The sequence below is a fragment of the Nicotiana tabacum genome, chromosome 5 (genome assembly GCF_000715075.1).
Source record: "Nicotiana tabacum cultivar K326 chromosome 5, ASM71507v2, whole genome shotgun sequence".
NCBI lineage: Eukaryota > Viridiplantae > Streptophyta > Magnoliopsida > Solanales > Solanaceae > Nicotiana > Nicotiana tabacum.
Genome location: NC_134084.1, coordinates 162,596,196 through 162,608,686, shown reverse-complemented (window position 1 = coordinate 162,608,686; position 12,491 = coordinate 162,596,196). Strand labels below are relative to the sequence as shown.

The window sequence follows — 12,491 nt, the reverse complement described above, 5'->3', positions numbered from 1 at the left end:
GGATCCCGCCATCGTAAAAATATTCGAGGACCTCACCAGGAGGATCTAGTTGGGCAAGAAGATGATAGAAGACAACGACAAAAAGGTCAAAACCTACAACTCCAGGGTCGACCAAATTCTGGGTGCACCCCCGGTCCTGAAAGGTGTGGATTTGAAGAATTTCATACAAAGGTCGTTCCCCAAGGAAGCGGCCCCGAAACCCATCCTAAAGAAGTTCAGAATGCCAGAAATCCCAAAGTACAACTGGACCTCAGACCCCAATCAACATGTTACTGCCTACCCGTGTGCGGTAAAAGCCAACGACATAAAGGAAGATGAAATCGAGTCGTCTTGTTAAAGAAGTTCGGGTAAATACTCTCGAAGGGGGCCATGATGTGGTATCACAACCTAGATCCCAACTACATAGACTCATTTGCCATGCTGGTAGATTCCTTCATAAAGGAACATGCTGGTGCCATCAAAGTAGCAATGAGGAAATCTGATGTGTTCAAGATCAAGCAAAGGGAAAACGAAATGCTGTGTGATTTCGTGTCTCGCTTCCAAATGGAACGAATGGAACTACCGCTAGTCTCTGACGATTGGGCGGTGTAGGCCTTCACTCAAGGCTTGAATGAATGAAGATCGGTGGCTTCGAGACATCTGAAAGAGAATCTAGTCGAATATCCCATCGTGACCTGGTCGGACGTCCATAACCGATACCAGTCAAAAATCAGGGTCGAAGACGACTAGCTGGGAGCCCCCTCGGGCTTAGTATACCCAAGCAGGCTCCCGGCGAGGGAGCCAAAACCAAATAAAGAAAGATATCAGCCATACACTGAAGACAGGAGAAATGGCTCAAGTTGCAACCCACCTTGCAATGATCGAAGGATTGACCGAGAACAGGATCCTTAGGGATTCATCAACAGAGCCAGATTCGATAGGAACGAAGGGCTGACGGGGGCACCCCACCTATCAGAATACAACTTCAACGTCGATATATCAATCATCGTGTTCGCCATCAGTAAAATCAGAGATGCCAGGTGGCCCAGGCCTGTACAACTGGATCCTTCACAAAGGAATCATAACTTATTGTGCAAATTTCACAACTCGCACGGCCATAGGATCAAGGATTGCCACCAGCTTCGAGAAGAGGTAGCTCGACTACTTAACAAAGGTCATCTTCAGGAATTCCTTAGTGACCGAGCCAAAAATCAGTTCTGAGAAAGAGAGGCAGCCAAGAAGAACGAAGCAAATGAGCCACAACATGTCATCCACATGATCTTCGAAGGCGTCGATGCCCCATAGGAACCTGTAATGAGAAGGACAAAAATATCAATCACTAGAGAAAAGCGAACCCGGGGATATATTCCTGACGATGCCCTCACATTCAGCGAAGAGGACACCGAGACCTTGTCTCAACCTCACAATGACGCACCAGTAATCTTTTTCCTTGTAAATTCTTTTCAAATAAAATGTGTACTCGTGGATCCAGGTAGCTTGGCCAACATTATCAAGTCAAAGGTGATAGAGCAGCTCAGACAGCTTGACCAAGTCGTTCCCGCCACTCGAGTCCTCAACGGATTCAACATGGCAAGTGAAACAACAAAAGGAGAAATCACCCTCCCAGTCATCGTGGCTAGCACGACCCAAAATGCCAAATTCCATGTTATCGAAGGAGACATTAGGTACAACGCCTCTTCGAATGGCCATGGATACACTGCATGAGAGCAGTACCACCCACTCTACACAAAATGATGAAATTCCTGACAAAGGCTGGGATTAAAACCATCTACGGGGAATAACATGCGGCAAGGGAGATGTTCGCGGTGCACGACGTGGCACCGACATTAATACCTCCACCCGCAAAAGAGCCAAAGGGTAATCAAGCCACACCTTTAAGTAAACCCAATCAAACAAAGTAAAGGACCGTAAAGCATCCTCATCTCGAGTAATTAGGACATATAGGTCCTTAAAGCATCGCCAGTACATTCCACACTAAGGTATAACCATCTCCCTTTTTATTTCATATTTCAGACTAACCCTTATGTAGACGCCCGATCGAAGCAGTCAGAGCGCTAACCCAGCTCGAAGACCTTAAGGTTTTAAAGCATCCATTGCACTCTTTTCCTTCGACCGAGTTTTTATCAAGAAAAGGGTTTTACCGGCAAGGTTTTTAACGAGGCAACATCTGCATGCTACCTAAGGGAGACTCAACAAGTATTCAAGGCTTCTTTTGCAATCAACCTCGAACACTATGGGGCATCCTCCCGGAAGGTTATCCGCTTAGAAAGGCCAAGAAACGCCAAATGGGGTCCTAACAGGAAAATAATGTACCGGGCCAAACGGTCGAAAGAACCATGTCCGTATAGCCGGCCCCCGACGGCTTTGAACAATATCTTTTATCAAAGCATTTCACACTCCAAAAGCAGCTCGGCACCTCCGTAAAAATGACTTCTCTGCCAGAAATGTCCCGAAGACCCAGGAACTAACGTCAACAATTCAACGCCTGAATGACCTGCAGGTCGGGACTCCAAAATCACAAGCCCTCAGATGAGGCAACGTGAAAATTGCAAAACATCTCCAATGCCGAAAGTATCCCGAATACTCAGGGACTGGCATCAAAATCTCAAAAAACACACGACCTCAAGGTCAGGATCTCCAAAATTGTAAGCCCTCGACGAGGCAATGCAAAGTCTGCAAATAATGTCTCCCGAGTCAAGAAATCACTAGACGACTCGGGGACTGCCGTCAAGCGCCATCTCCATCGACTTATCAAAACCCGAGGTCATAAGACCCCGAGAGCGCAGACTCGGTCTCATAAGACCTCAACGATATGTAAAACTGTAAGACCTCGATGGCATGTAAAACTGTAAGACCTCAACGACATGTAAAAATGTAAGACCTCAACGACATGTAAAACTATAAGATCTCAACGACATATAAAACTGTAAGACCTCAACGGCATGTAAAACTGTAAGTCCTCAACTGCATGTAAAACTGTAAGACCTCAACGGCTTGTAAAACTTGTAAGACCTCACTAAAGGCATATACCCGATCCCAAAGTTTCGGCTATATATCGAACATATAAGACCCCTAAAAAGGCATACCCTCGATATAGATGCCGAAACTACTTCAGTCAGGACTCAAAGGCTCCGTCCAAAAACAAATGACTCCGATTACATGGCTATACCAGCCGAACCAACATGACTCGGGGACATCCGACTGTCGCTACAAAATCACAGGCCTTGAATTACTCCGAATCTAATTCGGAAAGAACCGGTTAACAGGCTACCCTCAGCATAGGCAAAAGAGCTTCGACCATGTCGACTCCAAATCACAGGCTTTGAGCTACTCAGCCTCCGAGCCAAACCTCCCGAGATGCTCAAACATCGCCGCAAGTTACTCGAAATCGAGGTTCTTCCCAAATCGACGACGAGTCAGGCAAAAATTACTTCAAAAGTCCTTAACGAGAGGAAAATAAAGCATACATAAAAGGTCGCATCGACCAAGCGCGTAAGAGCCATTGTTGCCAGCCTATTGAGCCTTAGGGAAACATACACAAAAGATGCATCGACCAAAAACGTAAGAGCCACTGTTGCCAGCCTGAAATTTTAAAACTTGAAGGTCAAAACAAGCTTGAGTCGTAACCCAATTCGAAGACTGGATCCAAAATAGTTAACCATATATGCCTAAGGGCAAAGCGTAAGAGCCATTGTCGCCAGCTTACATTAAAAGGCCACTTCGACCCAAGGCGTAAGAGCCATTGTTGCCAGCTTACATTAAAAGGCCACTTCAGCCCAAGGCGTAAGAGCCATTATTGCCAGCCTAATGAGCCTTAGGACCACGCATACAAAAGGCCACATTGGCCCACGGCGTAAGAGCCATTGTCACCAGCCCTTACTAAAAGGCCGCAATGGCCCACGGCGTAAGAGCCATTGTCGCCAGCCCACATATACTAGAAGGTCGCATCGACCAAAATCATAAGAGCCACTGTCGCCAGCCTAAATTTCGGCCATTCGAAGGCCAAATAAGCTCGAGTCGGCGCCCGGCTCAAGGACTGCACCCAAAGCAGATGGACTAAATATGCCTAAGAGCGAAAGTGCGTAAGAGCCTACGGGCTAGTCCAATGAGCCCTAGAGCCATATCATGACTCTAAGGATTCCTACCAACTCGAACACCAGTCCACATGGCCAAATTCAAGACAACAAGAGATACAAAAGAAATCAAGCTGCAATGTTTTCTTTTATACACATGTGCAAAAAGTGCAATATCCGCCTACAAACATGTTTTTAAAATGCTACATACAAATGGCAAAATCTACCCCCCCCCGGGGGGGGGGGAGAGCTACGGCATGCCGGCCTCATCTTCGCTTTCTTCAGCATTAGGAAAAAGTAACCGAGCATCGCGCTCGTCCGCCCTTGCTAGTGCTAATTCCTCCAAAAGGGCGAAGCCCGTAGCACAGATCTCTTCAAGGGTATTTCTTCGATATTTGTAGCGAGCATATTCTTCAACCCTCCCTTCACGGTCGAGGACCCTTCTCTGCTCAGCTTGAGCATCGGCAGCATCCTTTCAATAGATCGTCATCTCCCAGTCAGCCTTAGTCTGGCTCATCGCAGTTTCTGCCCGAGCATCAACAATCTCAGCCCTGACCTTCGAAAGCTCGAACTCAAGCTTTGCAATCATGTCTGTCTGAACCAAAGCATTATCATAGGCTAAGCAAAGTTGAGCTTCAAAAACAGGAACTTTAGCCAGAGCATCCTTCCCCTCTAAATCCTAAGCCTCCGCTCGAGCTCTCAACTCATCATATTCACGCCTAGCCTGGACAACTTCATCTCGAAGGCGCTCCAGGGCCTCCGTCTTTTTCTGCAACTAAAACAAACTAAGCATTAGCCTCAAGAACCAGGAGGCGGGGTGCACGCTCACCCAAGACAGAAAATTACCTGCTCCTTCAGATGGTTCTCATAATTCAAGCTTTGGCCCACCTCATACTGCAAGTGTACCAGCTCGACCTCCTTTTCATCACAAAGGAGCCTAAGAGATATCTCCTCATCCAGAGCTTTCCATAGCCTGGCTTAACAACGAAGCAACCCAGACTTAAGCTTGTCGAATTCCTGCAAAAAAGAAACCTAATAAGAAAGGGAAAGCGCGAAGCTCGAAAGAACTATGCCGAAACTCACCGCAAAGTGAAGCCATTGGGTTTCCTCGAAGGCCGAGTGCACACTTGCCAATCCAGTTCTTTCAGCCCTGAAAGAGTCGATCCAAGTCGAAGCGCGATCGCTCGGTACGTACGACCCCAGATTTCTAGTATCTCCCAAAGTACTGTCGATGGAAAAAGAAGGTGACAACAACGGAGAAACTCTTTTTCTAGAACCAGGAACCGTGGACACGACATGTTCGGATGATGCTTCCGCTCCGATGCCCCAGTCCTGTTTTGCCTTGCCTTGAGCACCATCGCCCTGAAAAAGCATCTCTCGCTTATTGTTGTCACTCTTTAGCATGGGGGCTGGCAACCCTTCCCCCTCTCCAAAGGAGCGCGACCTTGCCTCGAAAGGCTCTCCAATGCCTACAACAGCAAGATTAATACGCATAAAAGGAATATGCTTCTCCACATGAAGGAAGGGAGAGGAAAGTATAACATATCACTCACATTGATGTTTCGCTTCCCACTTGCCCCGGGCACAGCTCACCACTTGCGCTCATCACAGGTCGAGTGGGTCGCCAACTTTTGGATCCAATCCGGCAAATCAGGAACGTCTCTCGGCGCCCATGACACCGCTGAGGGAAAAGAAAAGAAGGCATGGTTACGAAACCGGGCTTTCATCAAAGACAGAACTAGGAAAGTATGAGATGCACCACTTACGAGCATAGTTCCATTCCTCAGGGGATGGCATGAGCTCCAGGGGGATAATGTTAGTGGTCCGTACCTGGACGAAGCGACTCAACCACCCCCATCTCCGTCTTCCTTATTGTCAACAACAAAGGGCGTGGTCGATCGGCATCTCAAGGTCAGTAGACCTCGATGTTGGAAGGGTCGATACAGCCTGATAAGATGACTAAGAGTAAGGTCAAGGCCCGCCTTCTCCGTAAAAAATCTCATCATTAGCACTGTTTGCCAAAATGACCGATGGATCTGTGCCAAGGTAACCCGATACTCTAGGCAGAAGTCTAGCACAACCCTATCAAGGGGGCCCAATGTGAAAGGGTATGTGCATACATTCAAGAATCCATCAGCACAATCTATGATGCCCTCACCCGGGGGAAGTATCTGTGGTACTACCTTTTCCCCCCATCCGCAGTCTTTTCTCAATAACCCAAGATATTCTTCTCCTATCAAAAAAGTAACCTTCAAGGCATACTCATGTTGGTCCTGAATGCTGGAGGCGGAGCTCTCCCCTCCCTGTCGGACAAACCCCAACATAGCAGCCATGGCTATGACAAAATTAGAAAACTAAAGCGGGAATATATGCAAGTGCGTTAGTGTCAGAGTAACGAAGGGCTAGTGCAGGAAAATAAGGGCAACTTCTTAAAGTGGTGGGATCTCCTAAAAAGCAAAAAACGACCATGTATATACATAGAAAAGACGATGATGATCCACTTGCCTCAAAACCGGCTAGAAGCACCATTGCCAGTCCCGAGGTGGTACCCGACCTCGAGGACCTCCATCAAAAAGAAGTTAGTCTCTAAAACGTCAACAATATCATCGCCAGTCCCGAGGTGGTACCCAACCTCGAGGATCTCCATCAGGAGGAGGCAAGGCTCCAGGAAGCTGATGATGCCTTCACTAATACCGAGGTGGTACCTGACCTCGAGGATCTCCATCAAAAGAAACTTAAGCTCCAGGGAGCCAACATCATCACCAGTCCCGATGTGGTATCCGTCCTAGAGAACCTCCATCAGGATGAGGCTAGGCTCCAAGAAGCCGATGACGCCTTCGCCAGCACCGAGGTGGTACCCAACCTCGAGTATCTCCATCAAAGGAAAGTTAAAATCCAGGGAGCCGACAACATCGCCAGTCCCAAGGTGGTACCTGACCTCGAGGACCTCCATTAGGACAAGGCTAGGCTCCAGGAAGCCGATGATGCCTTCACCAACACCGAGGTGGTACCCGACCTCCAGGATCTCCATTAAAGGGAAGGTTAGGCTCCAAGAATCCAATGGCATCATTACGAGACCCAGGGAGGTACTCGACCTCTGGGGCTTTTGTCAAAAGGGAATCAAGCTCCAAGGAAATAAGCATTTAAACTCCACCTATTTGGGTTTGGCCCCGAGGTACCGTCCGAGATCGGACAAACCCTCTTCCAAGATCTATCTACAGCGCCTTAAGGCTATTTACACTAAGCCCAAAGTAAGTTTCCAGGTGGCCCGAATTTGAACGAACCTCCACTCGGGGACTGCCCTCGAGAGATCAAAGGCAGTCCTTGTTCACAGGCCTCCGAGCAAATTTCTTCTCAAAGGTTACCACGAAGTTTAAGTAATAAATCATGGTTCCAAGGCCCAAAACGTTACTTTCATTCTACTTGAAGTCAAGGTCCTGACAATCCGAGTTCATCGGCCCGATCCAGGTTCGACCCAAGGTATCGCAAAAGGTTCCGCGCGAGGCCATATTAATCAACCGATGTCCAGAAAGACTACTCACACCCGGGCTTGATATTGGTAACAGCAGACAGAGTCATGCATTCAAAGTCTCCACAAACATAAAAGAATATAGCAAGCATCGAAGACAAATTGGATAAATATCATTGTATTCATGAAACATTCGATTACAAAAGCCCACGAGGGGTACGAAGAGTTGGATGTCAAAATCGTTTCTTATCACTCATCTCTAAAAAATGCAGGGACTATCTATCTGCGGTGAAATCGGGGGGTCCAATTTCTCATTATCAAAGCACCTCAGAAGACCATCTCGAAGCTACAAGGTTATGATCGAGTCTCCTACCTTGAGGCTCATTGGCACTCGGTCTTAGGGTAATGTTGACCACTGTCACAGTAGAAACGGGGATTTCCTAAGGCACGTGGCTAGGACTGACAGAGCCTAGAGAGCTACTCTAAGACCCGAGTCAGAGTGTCATCTAGTGGTCACATCTCCATATCTTTGTAATTAATGCTTGTTGTACTATGATGGGATTTCCCTCCTATATAAAGGGGATCCCTATCACTTTGTAAGGTTTGGTCGCTCCAGCTGCTCCATAAGAAATATAGAACAGCATTCTCTTTGCTCTCTAGCACATTCTTTCAATATTATTGCTTCCATTTATTGTCTTCATACTTGTTCTTCATTTATTGTTTATCATTGACCATAAAGAGCCTCCATTTATTTTATTATAACCGTTAGTCGCATAGCTGCTGCCTTCGATAGTTCATAATCGAGCTCCGGGATCGATCTCGAGGCCTAGAATCGATAGGCCTGAGGCCCCGAGTAACCAACCTATCAGTTTGATTATAGCTCTCTCCTTAACTTTATTTCGTATCTAAATCTACACGCTTAGCGTCAACTACTTAACAAACTAGTATATAAATAGATCGCGTATTTTTAGAGTCTCATCAACAAATTTAATTGTTATTACCATTTTTACAGTAAACAATTACTTTGTTGGTATTGACATTTTCACTATATAGAACCTAATAAGAGAAATTATTCCATACTTCCATAATTGTGACGCTCCTCATAAGATATTTTTTTATCTTCTTAAAACTTGAAGCTTGCAACACTCAAGCTTGCCTCTTCAATTTATATCCTCAAAGAATTGTGAATTCGATCGAGCAAATTAAATACTGTTAAATAAGTATGAGTTTTAATGATGAAAAATAATATATCACATTTGGTGCAGGATCACAAGGGATAAAACAAAGGAATCAAGAAGCCCTATCATTCAAGTATGGATTAAGGAAACAATCTATTAACGGTAGCTCTAGAAGCAAAGCAAAAGGAAAAGTATCAATGATTAGAGATGAAAAAGGAAGAACCAGTAGAGATTCAGAAGAAGAATCAATCAATGATTTGATAAATGAATGACAGAAGCTATTATAGGAAGGTACCAAATCAAAGGAAAACAAGATTGCGAAGTGCTACGCCGAAGATCGTTGAAGCCCAAAATCAAGGGATCCATCGGTGATCACTCAAGTAACGGAAAAGATATGCCTAGTGGATGAACAACCTGTCAAGACCACAAGTCAAGGAATATCAACGGAAAGTTGACTTTATTCTTGGAAGAATCAATTTATGATTCCTTTCAAGGATCAACTCCCTTGGGTTTGTAATCTCTCAAGATTCACATCAATCACGAGTCAGGAAGGCCTCACGAAGTATATATACATCTATTCCAGGCTTGAAGCATATATACTTTGAACGAACCATTATCACTCTTTTTGTCCTACTCCAAACAAACATTGTATTTCTTTTTAGATCTGCTGTGTAATTAGTTAGAGAAAAAAAAGAGACAAACACTGGTGAGGCATTGTATCGAGAAAAGAAAAGTGACATAGAGACTAAGTTGTTGGTGTAAAGCTACATCAATAATTTTGTACTCGAGAAACCTCAAACAAGGAAAGAGATCACCCTTGCAACCCAAGGGGACTGGAGTAGGATTCACATTGAATCCGAACTAGTATAAAAATCCTAGTATTTTTATTTTCTGCATTACTATTATTCTATTCTTATCTCTAGTCAACTAATTTAACTAGTCAATTATTTATAATACTAAACATAAAAATCGACAATTCACCCCCTTGTACTTTCAATTGGTATCAAAGCTAGTCTCACACTTTTTGCTTAACGGCTGTGAGAAAAGATTATGACAAATCAAGTGACTGTAGGAGCACTCTTTCAAGAAGGAACGTTGCAAGTCAGGCCACCATATTTCTATGGATAATACTTTTCTCACTGGAAAGTCCGAATGAAAATATATGCAAAATCCTATTATGTCAAAGTATGGCACGTTATCAAAAAGGGTAACTATCCACTACCAGCAGTAGCTCAACTACCCGCTAATCCGGAAGATATAGATGAATACACAGACGAGCAAATGGCAGTTGTTCATGTCAATGCGGAGGCACGAAATTTACTCTATAATGCTATAAGTGGAGAGGAGTATGAGAAAATATCAAGTTGTGATACAACCAAAGAAATGTGGAATAAACTGGAAGTTACTTATGAAGGAACCAACAAAGTGAAAGAAACTCACATCAACAAGTTGGTTCATGACTATGAACTCTTCCAGATGAAAGAAGGAGAATCTATTGAGGAAATGTTTGCAAGGTTCAACAAAATCATTAGCGATTAAAAGCCTTTGGTAAACCCCACTCAAATGGTGATCAAGTTCAAAAAATTCTAAGAAGTTTACCTACCACTTAGCATACAAAAGTAGTTGCACTCGAATCTCAAGATCTAAACAAACTTTCATATGATGAACTTCGAGGAGATCTTATAGCATTGGAGAAAACATATCTCAAGAAAACAAACCAGAAAGAAAAGAAGAAAATAGTTGCTTTCAAAGCTACAACTGAAACACCTGAAAATGATATTGATAACGTCCTAGAAGCTCTTGAAGAAGAGATTGCCATGGCATCAAGAAACATGGATAGTTTAATGAGAAGGTACAAAAACACAAGAAAAGGATGCCACCTAGATGAACCAGGCAACACAATGAACAAGACATGAATGATGGAAATTGTTATGAGTGTGGAAGATATGAGAATGTTCAAGCTGAATGCCCAGATCTTAAAAGAAAGGTCTCTAGAGGTGTAACGACCCAACCGGTCATTTTGAGCTTTTGCACTTTGATCGCCAGTTCTCAGGCATGACTTGCCACGTGTGATGTATTATGACTGATGTAAATCGTTGGTTTTGGTTTTCACGGAAATCGGTATGAATTTGAAAGAAACAGTCTCAATTGAAAGTTTTGAATTTGAAAGGTTTGACCAAGAGTTGACTTATTTGTATATGAGCTCGGATCAGAATTTTTATGATTTTGTTAGCTTCGTTGGGTGATTTATGACTTAGGAGCGTGATCGGAATTGGTTTTGGAGGTCCGGTGTAGGATTAGGCTTGAATTGGCGAAGTTAGTATTTTGGCGAATTCCGGTTGATAGGTGAGATTTCGATCCAAGGGTCGGAATGGAATTCTGAGAGTTTCTGTAGCTTCGTTATGTCATTTATTATGTGTGTGCAAAATTTCAGGTCATTCGGACGTGGTTTGGTTGGGTTTTTTATCGAAAGCGTATTTCGGAAGTTTTTAGAAAACTTAGGCTTGAATTCAATGTGAATTGATGGATTTGATGTTGTTTGAAGTGTTTTGATGATTGGAACAAGTTTGAATAAGGTATTGGGTCATGTTCGTTCTTTTGGTTGAGGTCCCGGGGGCCTCGGGGTGATTTCAGGTGGTTATTAGAGAATTTGGAATTTGTTGCAGCTTCAGATTTGTTGTTTCTGTTATTTCTACATCTGCAAGTTGTGGACCGCAGATGTGGCGCTGCATGTGCGGTTGATTAGTCATAAAAGAGGAAATGAGCCTGCTGGGCAGAGACCGCAGAAGCGGTTAGGCTGGCCGGATCTGCGATGTCGCAGATGCGGGGATTTGATCGCAGATGCGATTGATGGCCAGTTGAGTGATTTTCGCAGATGCGGAGAAATGACCGCAGAAGCGGTACCGTAGGAGCGGTGGGGGGGTCGCAGATGCAAAAACCCCTGGGCAGAATGTTTTAAGTTATTTCATCCGTGATTTTGAGTCATTTTTCCTCCATAGCTAAGCCATTTGAGAGCTTTTTGAAGAAAATCGAAGAGGGGTTCAAGGAGAAACATTTGAAGGTAAGATTTTCGAACCTAAAACTCGAATCTATTGTGAAATCCACCTAGAAATTTATGGAAACTAAGCTAAAAATGGAAGAACTAGGGCTTGGGATTTAGAAACTTTTCAATTTGGATTTCAAGGACCATTTGAGGTCGAATTTGAGAACTTTTGATATGTATGAACTGTGAAAGGATAAGGAACCCATTGATGTAAAAATTTCTGAGTTTCGAGAAGTGGGTCTGGGGCTCGAGTTTTGGTAATTTCGGGATTTGTGCCCGTTATTGATTGTTTTCGCTTGGGCTTTGTTCCCTTAGTATATAGTGATGCATTCGTTCTGATTTTGGATATAGTAAATGATATTTTGGGCTGAGAACTACTGTTTTTATTAATGCCTGAGGGGCTTATATGATTTCTAGACTGAGTACGACCAAGGGTCAGATGTGAGGATACTATGGGATCGGGCTGCGTGCCGTAGCAATGTTATACTGATATTGATATGAGGCCAAGGGCCTAGATTTGATGCCACAAGATGGCTTGATATTGCGCTTGGGCCGTAAGGGGCCCCTCCCGGAGTCTGCACACCCCCAGTGAGCGCCATCGACGAGATATATGGATCGGGCTGCACACTGCAGCGGTGCTGGTATTGTTCTATGTGTTTACTTTATTTCATTTGTCTGCCATTATCTGTTGTTTGTGCTATTTCATCTGATATCTATCTGATTGCCTG

At 44.3% G+C, this 12,491-nt stretch overlaps 1 protein-coding gene across 1 annotated transcript; it reads left to right on the top strand.

Moving 5' to 3' along the window:
* Positions 1–9,872: 9,872 nt before the first annotated feature.
* On the top strand, positions 9,873–10,259 carry LOC142181068 (uncharacterized). The gene has a single exon (XM_075253194.1). The coding sequence runs from the start codon at positions 9,873–9,875 to the stop codon at positions 10,257–10,259; it is 387 nt and encodes a 128-aa protein (XP_075109295.1).
* Positions 10,260–12,491: the final 2,232 nt, after the last annotated feature.

What these genes read in the sequence shown, in the direction of transcription:
- LOC142181068 (XM_075253194.1), top strand. Translation starts at nt 9,873, where the DNA reads ATGAAAATATATGCAAAATCCTATTATGTCAAAGTATGGCACGTTATC.